Source organism: Manis pentadactyla, chromosome 3, assembly GCF_030020395.1.
Source record: "Manis pentadactyla isolate mManPen7 chromosome 3, mManPen7.hap1, whole genome shotgun sequence".
NCBI classification, from domain to species: Eukaryota; Metazoa; Chordata; class Mammalia; order Pholidota; family Manidae; genus Manis; species Manis pentadactyla.
The window spans coordinates 150,713,181-150,728,968 of record NC_080021.1 but is presented as its reverse complement, the minus strand read 5'-3'; the positions used below and the strand labels follow the sequence as shown (position 1 = coordinate 150,728,968).

At 38.4% G+C, this 15,788-nt stretch overlaps 1 protein-coding gene across 2 annotated transcripts in view; it reads left to right on the top strand.

The window, feature by feature from the left end:
- The window catches only part of TMC1 (transmembrane channel like 1), a 96,582-nt gene that overhangs the window by 31,294 nt on the left and 49,500 nt on the right, over nt 1-15,788 (top strand). For both annotated transcript variants that reach the window (XM_036893493.2, XM_057498582.1), the window contains 2 exons: nt 8,837-8,943; nt 11,658-11,756. In XM_036893493.2, the coding sequence (XP_036749388.2) occupies nt 8,837-8,943; nt 11,658-11,756 (206 nt within the window). The remainder of the gene's footprint in view (nt 1-8,836; nt 8,944-11,657; nt 11,757-15,788) is intronic.

The following is a 15,788-nucleotide window of genomic DNA, read 5'->3' as shown; positions in this document are numbered from 1 at the left end:
GGTAGAGTGTTCTATACATGTCTGATAGGTCCTTCTGTTCTAATATGTTGTTCAGTGCCTCTGTCTCCTTACTTATTTTCTGTCTGGTTGCTCTGTCCTTTGGAGTGAGTGTTGTGTTAAAGGTCTAAAAGGAATGCATTGCATTCTATTTCCCTCTTTTATTCTGTTAGTATTTGTTTCACATATGTAGGTGATCTTGTGTTGCATGTATAGATATTTATAATGGTTATATCTTGTTGGATTGACCCCTTTATCATTATGTAATGTCTTTCTTTGTCTCTTGTGACTTTATTTGTTTTGAAATCTATTTTGTCTGGTACAAGTACTGTAACTCCTACTTTTTCTTCCCTATTAGTTGCATGAAATATATTTTTCCATCCTTTACTTTCAGTCTGTGTATGTCTTTGGGTTTGAAGTGAGTCTCTTGTAAGCAGCATATAGATGGGTCTTGTCTTTTTATCCATTTGGTGACTCTATGTTTTTTGATTGGTGCATTCAGACCATTTCCATTTAGGGTGATTATTGATAGGTATGTACTTATTGCCATTGCAGGCTTTAGATTTGTGGTTACCAAAGATTCATGTGTATTACCTTACTGTCTAACATTCTAGTTTAATTCACTTAGTATGCTATTGCAAACACAACCTAAAGGTGCTTTTTATTTTTTCCTCCTTTTTCTTCCTCCTCTATTCTTTATATGTTAGGTGACATATTCTGTTCTCTTTGTGTATCCCTTGACTAACTTTGTAGGTAGCTGATTTAATTTTGCATTTGGTTAGTATTTAGTTGGTCTGCTTCCTTTGTTGTGGTTTTATTTTCTCTAGTAAAAGCTTTTTAGTCTTAGGCACACTTCCATCTAGAGCAGTCCCTTTTAAATACACTGTAGAGATGGTTTGTGGGAGGTAAATTCTCTCAGTTTTTCCTTATCTGGGAATTGCTTAATCCCTCCTTCAAATTTAAATGATAGTCTTGCCAGATAGAGTATTCTTTATCCGAGGCCCTTCTGTTTCATTGCATTGAATATATCATGCCACTCCCTTTTGGACTGTAAGAAGTCTGATAATAGCCTGATGGGCTTTCCTTTGTAGGTGATCTTTTTTCTCTCTCTGGATGCTTTTAATACTCTGTCCTTGTTCTTGATCTTGCTATTTTAATTTTTATATGTCTTGGTGTTGTTCTCCTTGGGTCCCTTGTGTTGGGAGATCTGTAGACTTCCATGGCCTGAGAGACTATTTTCTTTCCCTGATTAGGAAAGTTTTCATCAATTATTTCTTCAAAGACACTTTCTATCCCTTTTCCTGTCTCTTCTTCTTCTGGTACCCCTCTAATGCAAATATTGTTCTGTTTGGATTGGTCACACAGGTCTCTTAATATTCTTTCATTCCTAGAGATCCTTTTTTATCTCTCTCTGCCTCAGCTTCTCTGTATTTCTATTCTCTGATTTCTGTTCTATTCACTGCCTCTACCTCACCTAATCTGCTTTTAAATCCCTCCATTGTTTGTTTTATTTCAGTTATGTCCCTCCTGAATTCATCCCTTAGCTCTTGAATATTTTTCTGTAGCTCCATTAATATGCTTATGACTTTTATTTGGAATTCTTTCTCAGGAAGATTGGTGATTCCAGTCTCACCAAGCCCTCTTTCTGGTGTTTGAGGGATTTTGGATTGAACAAGGTTCTTCTGGAACATAGTACTGGAGTGATGGGAGTGGCTGCCAGTGAGTGGCATGGGTGTCAGCTGGGAGGGCAAAGTCCCTTCCTGCTTGCCAGTCACTGTGCCTATTTCCACTGTCTTTGCTGGTTAACCTTGCACAGAGAGTGGCCTCTGGGTTAATTTCCTAAACTGCTGTGGGTGAGATGGCTCTCGGGATGGCCTAAGGTGGTGGCAGGGGTCACAGGCAAGCCATGAGGGTTGTGCCATCATCACAAAGCCCCTTCATGGCTCCTGGTCTCATAATGGAAGGCCATATGGAGCATTAAGATCCTAATACAATCTATGTGGAAAGAACTGCATTTGGTTCTTGCTCTGCCACAGATTAGCCATTGACTCTGAGCCAATCATTTAATCGCTCTGGGCCTCAGTCTGTTCATTTACAAAAATGATAGGTTTGAATCTTAATCAGTTATGAAGTGTATCCCAAGAAATGTATAACTAATGATAGTTAAAATATAAACATTTGCAACTTACTTGTTTTTAAGTTACATTACAACAGGTTCCAGTCTAACTGAAGAAAAAAGTCATGCTCACTTGTGTTGCAATAGCCTATCTTAAGAGGGATAGAAACAGATGAAATTATTTTATTGCCAGAAATTGCACACAGGAATGAGATACACCTATGAGCACCATTTATCCTTTGTGTCACAGTGGAAAAGACAGATTGAGAGTTACTCAATAATACTCTCATGTATCTTCCCCCTTTTTTCTTCCCCCAGAAAATTTGGGACAGTCAAGCTGGACAATTCATGCAAATGTGGATTATTGTCCCTTTTATATGCAAATATGATTTGACTAGGTTGTCCTGATTTCTTCACCTTTAACAGTGCTTTTCCTCACTGTATTTAATTTAGAATTAACCCTTATTTTGCATTCTATGAACAGTCCCCACAACCATCATTTATAAAATGCCACTACTAGTAAGACACTTTACACATATCATCTCATTTAATCTTTAATGTGCCTGCAAGGTACATATTAACTTTCCTATTTTAGAGTTGTGTTAAATAATTGTTTCAATGTTAGTTAGTAGGGGAGCTGAGATATAATGTGGAGTCTGTCTGAGCCCAAAGACGTGCTTTTCCCAATGTGGCCTAATGATTTTTACTTTGAGGAAGATTTTATAAACCTTTTCTTTTACACCAGGTCTGAGAGAGAATTCTACCAAAACAATGGCAGGATGAGTAGTTGTACATTTCCTTGATAGTTATCCTATTTGGAGAATGTTTCTCATTTTCTCATGTATTTATTTTTGAATGAGTTATTTATTTAATTAAATATTTCATAGTATAAAGATTCTTAAAGTACTAAGATTTTAATGTTAGTCATAAGCAGATCATATGCTTTTGTATTAGTTAAGAGATCTGAAACCTTTCTAGGAATGTATTAGCAGAGTCACTGAGTTGGACTATCCATCTCATAGAAAGTACCCTACCAGAGATAGGGAAAGCGTAGATCTGTGGTGGTGTTTGAAGCTAAGTTGAATGGAAGATGGAGAGAATAAGACCTGGGATTGGCTTTTTAAAAATTGAGGTCCTTTTGCTCCTTACTGGTTCTATGGCTTGGGAAATCTTTTACATCTCTGACCCTCTGTTTCCACATTTGGAATTTCCACAAAATTCAGAGTTTACTAGTTACTATGCAAGGCCATTTCCAGCCCAACATTCTATGATTTCTGTTATGATCAGGTTTAGATGTATATCTAAGTATGTGATGTTTTTTATCCTTTTGAGTAATAAATTATTGAAACGGTTAAATGGAAAACATATTTATATTAAGTGAAGCCTAAATAATTTACCTTTTCTGCAAATTCTTTTTTTAGAATGCAAATAGGTTAAATATGTACTCTATTTATAAAATGTATATTTTTGTAAGATTAATATGAATGCTTTTCTCTTACAGAAATGACCATTTGATCTTACAAAAGTTTCAAAAATATTATATTACTTTTGAAAGTCAGAGTCATCTGACATATAATATCTCATGTAATCTTCAGAATAAGCTTGACTCAATTGATTAGTTGAGCAAATACTCACTTTCTGAGTGCCTACCATTTATCAAGCATGTTTCTAGTTACTGGGGATGTGATGCTGACAAAGACAGGCAAGGGTTGATCTTAATCCAAATACGTTCGTGGGTATGTGTGTGTGGGTGGGGAAGACAGATCATAAAATATGAGCAATTAAATAATAAAGATGATTATGGATTTGGTAAGTGACATGTTCAAAAGAGAAACAGTTGAGCTCCACTCCCAGCAGACTTTCTAATCCACCTTGCCCTTGAGACTCTCTCTCAATCTCTAAATAAATACTGAACAATGTGTAGTTTTAAAGGAATCTCTAATTACTACCCTTTACTGAGTTTCTAAGCTCTGTCATTTATTAGCGGTGTCACCTATGGGCCTATGTCTCTGAAAATGGGCGTATAATAGTCCCCTTCTTGAAGGGATTTGATGATGATTACAAAAATTATGTTAAAACAATACACGTTTTAGACTAGGTGTGACTTATCCTTTTGATTCTAAAACTCATGCTGTTTCCATCCTGATTCCAGAAAGACCTGGATCTCTTGACTAGTCTAGACCAGGTCCTTACCTGAATACTCCCAATTTTTTTCATGTAGAAAATAGATTGGATAATTCCTGCTGCAAAGGGATGGTGAAAAGTTCTACATCACAGGGGGATGCTGTGGAGTTTTGCTGTCATGCCAGCCTCGTAAAGGGGCCATGCTGAAAACCCCAGGCTTACTGCAGGGGTATTCTTTATTAACCACAGTTCATTGCATATTTTGCTAAAGAAGCTATCTATTTGTACTCCTGTGAAATATAATTTATACCCATTGTGATTCCAGCATTGTATTAAACTGATGGACTAAATCATTGAATGGCTTTTAAACTGGGATTACAAGTCTTTCTCAGAAATGAAATCCTACTTCTTCCTAAAGGTAAATTGTAGCACCACAATTAAGGTGTGATAGACCTATTTTTTAGACTGGAAATAGCCTCAGATAAACAACTCTAAGCACAGAGTTTAAGCCTCATAGTTCTCTCTTCGCCTAAGAACTCTAGAAAGTACAAATTAGATCTGGCACATTCAATTCCCTATTCCTAGACCAATTTGAAAGAAACCGTGCTTTATATCCTAGCCTAACTAGATGGTATTTATATTATACTCACACAGCAGGTGATTTAATTGGTCTTTTCCCATTAAAAATGCTTATATTTATCTGTTGTCTCATTACCCATCTGTTCAAGAGGAAATTATGCATGATGACAGACTTATAAATTACTTTGCCTTAGTGATAAATAATCAGAGGGAGAGGTGGAACTTTAACCCTAATTTAAAAGCACAAGAAAATACAGGAATAAAAACACTGCATAAAGTTTAAGTTCTTACTTTGATACATGCCAAAGACTATGTTTTAGCATATTAATATTTTATTATGGAAACAGCATTTATTAGGTAGATTAAAGAAAAAAGAACTGGTCATTTATAGGCCCCATCTGTATTTGTGAATTTGATCACCCTTAGATGATTGATGGATATTGCCTGTGTCTAGTCTTACAGACACTCACATTTTTGGCATATTTATTCTGTATGTCAGAAATTTTCAAATTAATTTAATTATGATTCCACTTGAGGAACAATATAGCACTGTAGTTAAAAGATATCTAGATTTAGAGTTAAACACATCTAGATCAGGACTGCCTAGCGTAGAAGTCTGTCTCCATCATTTACTACCTATGTAACTACTTGTGTAACCCCGGCTCCATTATTTGTTAGTTCTGTCACTTATGGGCCTATGTCTCTGAAATGTGGGAGTGTTAATAGTTCCCTTCTTGAAGGGATTTGATGATGATTAAATGAATTATGTATCAGAGGTCAAATAGATGTCTGAAACAAAGATTCATAAAAGTTAGCTCTTACAATTATTAATCAAGTCTGGTACAGTCAACTGCTATGTTTAAGTTTTTGATAACCTATCCACACAGTGGGACTAGTAGTACTTAACCTTACCAGGTTCTGGAGGTAGTAAAATGAATTGCTGCACGTAAAGATTTAGCATATATAACTGACCATCAAGATATTTCAGCTATTATTATTATTATTATTATTATTACTCATTGTTGTTCTTTACAAGAATAAATCAGTTTATGTAAGAGACTAAAAAGATATGTAAATGCCTGTTTCAGTTAACCTGAAAGGATAGTACTGCTAGGGTAAATAGAGGTGAAGAGGGAAGATTTCATCTTTTTCATTTTTGTGTTGAGACAGGGAAAGGTCCCTAGGGAGCTTTTATGTCAGCCAGTTGATTTTTTTTTCTCCTTTATGATCTTTGTTTTTGTCTTCCCCCTCTACTATTGGTAGGTGTCATGTAGAAGGAACATTGTCTTTTGGATTCCTTGGTCTCTTTGACCTGCGTTTGGTTCTTTCCTATAATTGCTGTACTTTTAATGAAGTGTGTTTTCCTGTAATTCATTTTCTTTACACTTAGGATTCTGTAAAGAAAAGGCTTAGCTGTCACATCTCTACCTCCAAATAACATGGTTCTGAAAAATTAGAGTTTGGAAGACTTGTATTCTAGAAGATGCTTCATCCACAGTGAATATGGATTATGTATGGGGAAGGGGATACTTACTGAAACATTTTAATTTGCTCCTTTTCTTTTGCCTTTAGGGATATTTATGCTCTGTACTCAATTTAAGAAATAATGTGCCAGTGGTTGTGAATTCGCTGCTGGGAAAGCATGGGCTGTGGTGCTATTTAGAACAGCAAAAGTATGAAAAGGCAGGAAAGAAGGAAGGAAGGAAAGAAGAAAGGAAGGAAGGGAAGATGGAAAAAGGGAGGGAGGGAGGGAAGGATGAGTCAATATTCTGTGCTTGGGGCTCTATACCAGAGGGTCTCATGTGTGTTTCCAGGGAAAAGCTTATCCCAGATACTTAGAGATGAAGGGTCACCTCCAGTTAATAAGTAGTTATATTAACTAATGAGCTGGAAGTCCACTGTCTTCAATAAAACATGGTGAGTGAAACTGGCTGAGGCAGTCCTCGGGTAGTTGTTACCAGAGAACATAGATAACAGCCATGAAATGATATGAAATCACTGGGATCAGGTGGGTGATCAGATGTCCTCAGAGGGGCAGATCTGCTTAAGACTTTCTGCAGATGGACCAGTGCATTTGGTTACAGCACCTGGGGGTGTGTTTGTCAAAACCACATGCTTTCAGAAATCTTGTAGAACTCTGCATCCCTTTACAAAGCAAAATGAATACAAATATTCAGACTTGAAAATAATTGATTTCTTCCAAAATGCTTGTTTAGATATTGACTTCCTTTTAACTTTCTGTAAAAACTGCCACCATGTTATGGGAATGAGTGAGATGGTACCCTGTTAAAGAAAACACTAAGTTCCAGAAATATGACTTTCATGTGAGCTCAGCCTCATCTTAGCAAGCAGGGGTTGAAATTTGCACCACATGAAACTCTCTCCTCCTGTTATAATGTTTCAGAGCCAGAGAGCCTAAGAAAACTGTTGATCACTGGATGTGTTTTGGTGAATGAGTCAGGAAAAAGGGTGGTGGAGGGTGTTCACTGCTTTTTCTTGGGCAATTGAAAATGAGAATTGGGAAGACTAGGGAAGCTAGCAATTTCATTTTGAAACTTATGTAATAATCAAAAAAATGTGGCTTGTGTAAATCTATGAAATCTCAACCTGAGCTTTCAAATTTCAAAATTGAAAGATACTTCTATTATTTAAGAGAATGCTTTTATTGTTTTTCTGAGTCAGTAAGCACTGGACAGTTCACTTGGCTTTTCACTGGAGTGAGTACAGCATTTCCTTGCCTGTCCCCTCCCAGTTCCTTCTGCAGAATTGGAGGGATTTTTCATAGATTGTGACTTCCCATCCTACTCCTACTGCTTAACACTTGTTGATGACTTACCACATTAAAAAAAAAATCCTCACTCTTTACCTTCCCTCACAAAGCTTTATGTGTGTGGTTTGGCTTTTCTTTTCATCCTTGTCTTTCATTGCTTCCCCTTCATTGTGCTCCAGCCACACAGTCTTATGTTGTTGCTCAGTTGTCCCAAGCTCCCTTGTCTCCCTCAAGGAGTGTGTTCTGGCTCTTTCCTCTGTTTGTGCTGCTCTTCCCAAGCTCTGGCATTGCTGCTTCCTCCAACATCTCCATTCAAATGTTAGCTTCTCTGCTATACCTTCCTGCACAAACCATCTGCAGCAGCCCATCTCAGAGTTTTCCCTTCCTCCCTCTAGGACCTATCTGGCTACAATTATTTTATATATAATTTTAATAATAACATAATTATATGTAACATTTTGTATCATATACATATATAATATACATGTATACTATATAACATAACAAACATACATATATGTGGTATGTAATATTACATATACTATCATAATGTATGATATATATATATAGAATATACAATATACTATGATAAATACATTTTTCAATTTCTTTTTTATTTTTAAATTCCTACATTTTTGTTGTTTTCTCACCTCTCTGAAATGTAAGCTGTTAGGGCAGCAACCCTGTCTGTGACATTGTGTATCACATCTAAGATAATTCCTGACAAAAGATACTTCAAATACGTTAAGAGTGAAGGAATGAACTTTGGCTTCTATCCTGTACCTCTAAAATATCACTTATGCAGGAAAACGGCAAAGGATGGTCTGTAGGTTCACCATCCACAAAGGATGTGGTAAACTTTTTTGAGAAGAGCAGTGTTGTAAGGAAGAAGTAATTATAATTATGATAACTAACTACTGTTTAACAGGCCCTGGAGTAACCACTTTATATCTATTTGCTCATTGAACTGTATTAACTCAAGGAATAAAATGGGCTCTTCAAGTAGCAATCCTAGGTGCTAAGCAAAAGGCAGCTTTCTCTTGGGTGGACTCTAAAGGGGTAGGTCACAGTCCTCCTCGATGACATCTGCACCACGCACACCACCATGATTCCTGGCTGGAAAAAGGAGAATGCTTGAAACTGTGACTGTGAAAACAGCCAGTGCATTGCGATGAACACGTTTCTTTTGGGAGGCACCAAGACTTGGTTTTGTTTTGACCTCCCTTTCAACCTTTTTATTTTTTTAATAGGTCAGTTTGGCTCTTCGGTGGCCTCATATTTCCTCTTCTTGAGATGGATGTATGGAGTAAATATGGTTCTTTTTATCCTGACATTCAGCCTCATCATGTTGCCAGAGGTACAAGCCTGACTTTCGGTTTATAAAACATGCAGAAACAAGTTTCTCATGCGTTAACTCTCCTAGAAAAGCTTGTTTCTCTTCTAAGAGTAGAATGACTGGCTGCATCCACTCTAGAGTCATAGATTTTGTAACAGATTAATCTGTAAAATGGTGCCTGTGGGCTAAAGGTCCTAATCCTTGCTCTGAAGGTATGTGAGTCTCCTGAAATCATATCTAAAATATTGTGTATATGTTTAAATGTACATTTTATGTGGAAAAGTTCATGGCTTCTACCAGATTCCCAAGGTGATGCCTGCGTCCGAATGTTAATTGCTCAACAGGAAGGCTTTGACACCTTGTGAATGTATTTATTTAATCTGAGCACAACTCAAGGCATCCAGCGTTTCTATCTGAAGAAGCACAAAGTGAACAAATTTTTTCCAGATGTAAAGTAAAATAACTCCTTCCCCTGCACACCCCCCCAACACACAGAGTTGGGTGGCTTGGAATCTCTTAGGACCAAAGTCAGAAAGGCAAATACAACAGGTAATAAGTCCAGATTGAAGAAGAAGGCAAAGCCCTGAGCTGATATGTCAAAAAGAGTCAATCAACTAAGGCCGAGAAGCAAGACAGAGGTTGGGTTGTCACCCATGATAAGTAAATGACTCTGACCTTTCTGGTTGCTTACCATCCAAAAGCTGGCTTAGGCTTTTGTGAACCTACACAGGGTCTTTTCAAGGTACCAGTATTTCAAAGCCAGTTTGTTCAGTGTAGCATTGGCAACAGCTAAAACTAAGTGTTTGAGTGACTTGTTATCTCCTGGTTTTGAATCAGTGCTAGTTTCTGTATCAAGTCTCCCCACCAGCTTATGAATGAGTAGTGCCTTCCATTCATAAAGAATTTTAGCTTTTCACAGTGCAAAGCCGTTTTGCTTCTTTTACTTACTGAGCCCCACCATGAATTCATGAGGTAGACTATAGAAAAGTATTTCTTCCCCTGTTTTAAAATTGGGGAAACTGAGTCACATACTGTTTATTGGACTTAGCTAACATCTCAGAGTGAGTTTTGTTTTGTTAAAACTGATCTGGAACTCAGACCCATGATTCTACCTTTTGTTCTAAGATTTTGCACTCTAATCCACTAGTTTTATAATTATTCCAGGGGTTCTATGGCTATCTGGCTCATAGATGACAGTGAATGTAGATCGGAAGTCCTGTATAATCCATCTCCTAAGTGAAAATTTTCAGGTAATGCAGCAGAGATATGTATTTCATGTTTCAAACTAACCCCTGTTTTACTTTTGCTCATCTCTCTAAGGAAACCTGAAACTCCATCACTGGCTATTCTGACACTCCTTAGCTTCAGACTCAGGGTATACGTAGAGTTTTATCAGCTGCGTTTACTCCTTCTGCCCGCTCCATGCTGCCTCCATGGAAATGAAAGGTTGCAGCTATATGAAAGCTATATGAAAGGTTCCCACTATATGAAATCACAGAGCCTAGCATGTAGTGGAGGGAGGTAAAATGTATTCCACTGAATGTATTCCTAGAACTAGGAAGCTTATTAGCCTTGGACACCTTTTTTACTGGTTTGTGTTAGTTGCTGGGGTCACCCAGTTTTCTGGGCAATGATTACCAACTCCAGTAAAAGAACAAAAGAGGGTGGGCACCCTGTGTGAGGCCAGAGGCCAGGGCTGGGCCCCTCCTGGCAACAAGGCTGTATTTTTCAGCAGCCTCACTCAACTTTCCTCTGATGCATATGCCCTTTTGTCCAAGGTTCCTGTGTCCCTGGGCAAGTCTGAGATACTGATCTCCTCTGTCCTTTGTGGCCCCCAATTCTGGAGCCAGATAGCACAGATAGAACCTACTCTCTGTTCTGTTCAGTCCTGGGAGGCCAGGAAGCTGCTGTGGAAGCTGTGAGATTGTGTGGAGGAGAGAGGAAGGGTTGACTTTGGCTCTTGCCAGTTAAGTTCTGCACCCAGACAGCCATCCACATTCATCCTCCACCTGCCAGCCCCAGCGAAGGGAAGATTCCCCCTCACATGAGAAGCAGTATCTGCTTGGCAAGCTATGTGCCTGCCCTGGGGTACTTTTTGCAGTTCTCACCAAGGCACCTGGAATACACTAGTCTTGCCCACTCACTGACTGGCTCTGCCCTTAATAACTTCTTCTAGTCTGGTAGCGTTAGGTTAGGGCAGTAAACCTGAAGTGGTGATGAAACACATATCATAACCAGCATGCAATCCTCTCTTCTAGGTGATACCCTGAATCGTATGAGTGATTCTACTGAGTCCTCTCTTCCTTAACCCGAGGGATAGAATCTCCCTGTACCCTGTGCCTAAGGGGTATTCCCATAGGTAGACATGGGTAGTATGGTTTTTTCCAACCCTATAGTCTCCCCAATGGCCACTTTTCTCCTTTTCAGACTTCCTGTAAAGCAGACCAGTTTGGAGGTGGTAGTGGGTGGTAGGGCCTCTCAGCAAGCCTTCTGGGCAGTGTGGTTGGTCTGCTGCTGGTGGTCCACTGAACTGGGAATTTAGGGTCCTTAGCATCTCCTTTGTTCTTAGCTGTGGACTTAGTTGTCAATTCCCAGAACATGAGACCCCACATGGAGACCCATAGGGTATCCATGAAAAGTTTCAGAAGTGCTTCTAAACAAAACCATTTGTAATCACATGTGTGGCTCAGGCCTTGTTTCCAGTTGTTTACTGCTTTCTTTCTTTCTTCATATAGTACCTCTGGGGTCTGCCATATGGAAGTTTACCTAGGAAAACAGTTCCCAGAGCTGAAGAGGCATCTGCAGCAAACTTTGGTGTGTTGTACGACTTCAACGTAAGTGTCTCCACACAGCTGTGCCGATAGGAGCACATATTTTTTCTTATTCTCTGAAACCCTATGGCTTCCTCTTCTGGGGCTGGAGGAAGGTCTAAGAGAGATGTCCCTGCCTCTGTTAAAAAATAAAAATAAAAAAGTGAAAGAGAGAAAGAGAGAGAGAAAGGGAAGGAGGAAAGGAAGGAAGGAAAGAAGAAAAGGAAGGAAAGAAGGAAGGAAGGAGGGAAGGGAGGGAGGGAGGGAAGGAGGGAAAAAAGTGAATAGGGTTTAGGAATATGATAATATGATTAAATAGGAGTATAGACTACTGAATGAAGGAGAGCTAAGAGTTCAAAGACTTGAAGCAAATAGTCTTACCTGTGCTTTGGAAGAGAGCCAAGGAATAGTTTGCAAATGTGCTTTTTGGAAATGTATTGGAATCTTAGGGAATTCAAGCTTTGACATTTCATATTAACTTCTTCACTTCCAAAAAGAGTCAGTTAGTATTGCTGAATAGTTAATACCAAATAAACTAAACAATATTAAATTCTAACTTTCAAATTACACTGAAATGAGTATCCCTCCATTGTGGTACCCAAATGAGTACTACTCCATTGTGGAACTAAAATGTCTTACTCTTTGAGCCGCCCTGGGTGGGAATTATTGTTATGGCAGAGACTCATTCTTGCCCACTAAAAAAGCAATTTGGAGTGTGATTCAAGTCTGTGACAACCATTCAATTCCATACATTCTTTTTAAAATGATGACCAGATTAAAGATGTTCAAAAAGTGTAGAGGGTGAGAAAGTAGCAAGGTAGAGGTTGGGAAATTTTTAAAGAGTAGAAAATGAGAGTAAGATTTTTTGTAGACCATAGGAGAGAGAGAAAACCAATCAACAGTCTTCATGTTCATGGTGTTCATAGGTGTATTTCACAGATGTTTTGAATTCTATGCTCAACTCCCCTAAGTTGTGAGCTTCCTCAAGAGGAGATCACATAGGCCACGTCTTCTTTGATGTGTTTAAAATAATATTCAACCAACAGAGACTTGATGAATCTTGTTGACTGGTAATCCTGAGTAAAGGGAGGACTTGCAGACCCCTGAGGCAAGAATTGTAGAAATTAATTTATGTGAGCAGTACAATAAATGTACACTTGAAGAAAGATTTCCAGTCTCTAAGAAAAAAGGCAAGCTATAGAATATGTGTAAGGCGTGGTGGCAGCGCCTCCTTTGGGCCATTTGGAATCTTCAATCATCCTTGTTGATTGGACTTTTCATTTCAGTTCAGCATTTGTTTATTGAATATAAACATGCACTAGTCTTACAAAGATGAATGTGACATGATTCATGACCTGAAGGTACTCATGACAGTAGAAAAAAGATACACAGGCAACTAGTATACAATATGTTGTGTATTTTGTTAGCAAAATAATAAGAAAAAAGATCTTGGGCAGCCTGAGAAAGTGGTTATAATTCTGTTTAGGAAAGGCTGGGTTTCATAGTGAAGATGGCCTCTGAGTTAGATTTTAGTTCTCTTTCCTATTACCTTCTTCTGTTTTCCTCTCCCCCTCCACCCCATCTCATCTTTAAATTTTAAAGTATTTATTACTATACCCCCCAAAACTGTTTTTATTCATTGTTCTCTTCTTCTGATTATCAAGATAATAAACTTCCAGTCTGGTTAATAAGAACAAGAACTAGTAATATCATTGGCATTTTCTGATGTTTTAGTCATATCAGAGATATGGACAAAAGATCTTTTGATTTCTAGACATGTATTTTTGAAGTTTAACCACTTGTACATTCATCAACTCACTGAAATAAAAAGTTTTGGGAAAAATGTCCATTTGAGATTTGAAAGAAACTCATCAATTGAGGAAGACAAGAAGGTGGCTCTGAGAGAGCTACTGAGGGGTAGGGTAGAGGGTCTAGGAGGTGAATACAGAAGAAAGTTAGGGTAGAGGGTGTGGGCCCCAAGTGGGCTCACCGGGATTTTATTACTGTCCTCGAAAGCTCTCTCATACCCAGTTTGGTGAAATACTATTTATAGGTGGATAGAGGCAGAAGGAAACCAGAGTATCCTATGTTATACACTTTTCCACTGTAATTCTAGGCCTACCTGAAAAATGATTACCAGGCAACTAGAGACTATTACAAGGTCAAGAAAAAATAAAGAAGTTACTGAAGTGATATTACTCACTTGCAGGCTTTCTTAATTTCTCATACTGTAACCATCAATTATTTGACATGTATCACAAAATAAGAGATTTTTAGAGATAAAAATGCATTAGAGGTCTTCCATCTCATGTCCTGCATTATAAAGTTAGGGAAACTTGGAGTCGCAGAGCATGTCCAGGGTCTTACAGCTAATGAGTAGCACCTACTCTAGTGCTCTTCTTATGTCCTGTATCCTGTCAGTAATTTTCTGCACTGATTTCTAACAGCATCTTTGCTGACTGTTTCTGAAACACAGACTGACTCCATTTAATGTTTTATCTATCTCACAAAGGGAGAAGGAATTGAAATAGTTGGATCCCATCTTCATCTGTCCTAAGAAACGTACAATTCCCAAATTAGCTTCTCAAATATAATGACAAGTTCAGTATTTACTCTAGCCTGAGTTCTTCACCTGACCTGCTGAATAAGTACTTCATAGAGGTGCCCACTCTGTAGTATAAGATGATATATAATTGAGTTATAATTGACATACATTATATTAATTTCAAGTGTACAACATAATGGTTTGATATTTGTATATATTGTGATCACCATACATAGTTACAGATATTTCTTTTTCTTGTGATGAGAATTTCTAAGAAGTGCTCTCTTAATGTCAAATCATTTGTGGACAGCCTAGTATTGCCTCTATCATGGTAGTACCAGAGAGGCACCCATTGACCAAATATCCTTCAGATCCCTGAAAACCCAGAATTCTGTACCTCCAAAGAACCCAGAGATGCCTGGAGGAAAAGACATGTTTCAGGCCCAGGGCAGAGATGACTGGTGTCTGAACAGTCTAATTGGGCCATGGATTAATTTGTTGTATCTGCTTAGCTAAGCAATTCCAGATAGATGCCAAGGACAAGAAGCAGGAAAAGAATTTTAGAACACTGTAAAAGAGATGCAAGCATGACCTCTGGTGGTAGGGAGTCTATAGGAGGGAAGGGTCAGAAAACCTTTGAGAGGAGGTGGGGGAAGTTGTGAGGAGCTGTGAATTTCATGTTGGAACCTTGGAATTTCCTTCTGAATCCCCTGGAAGAATCCCTCTAGGGTTCAGTGCTCCGTCACTTACAAGCATGTGTCATAACTCATCCAAAATCCTTTAATTCATAGTAGACAAATACCATTTGATATATGCAAGATCAGCCAGTCTTAGGACTTCTCAGTCTCCATTTAAAAAGCACCAGATTTTTTATCCTTTTATTGAGGATCCAGTGAGGGGTCTTAACCGAACAAGGGGAAAATATATTTTATTCAAATAGGGAGAAATAGGGAGATTGTCTAATAGGTATGCTATGAATCAAATTGGCAGGAATGATATTATCTGAAGCAGTAGAATTAGAAGAACGAGTTTAAGTCAGTAAGAAGACATCTTTGTTGGTGTACCTGGAGACACAGGAATGACGTAGGAATGAAGAGGAAGAACCTGGGCAGTTTAGGTGCTCTGGTAAGGGAGAGAGGGAGGAACTGAGGTGGGGTTTGAAAGGAGCTTGAGCTGATTTCAGATGGTGAGATCATATGGGTAAAGATTTGAGCTGTGAATAAAGGGAAATGCATTTAGCTTTCCAGCTTGAAGGCACTGCATATGGATAAATGGTGAGTCAACTCTGCTTCCGTTTTTCTGCTGATCATCATGGATGTGGGAGGTGTGGGAAGCCCTAGGAGGGGCAGGAGAGGAGAGTTAACACCTATTATGTGTTACGCAGGCACACACATTGAAGTTTATCTTCATAACAACCCTTCAGGATGAAGATAAATAATCTTTTTATAGTTGAGGGAGTTGGGACTCAAATAAGTTAGTTTGGAGGTTGGTTAGTTAGTTAGAAGACAGGG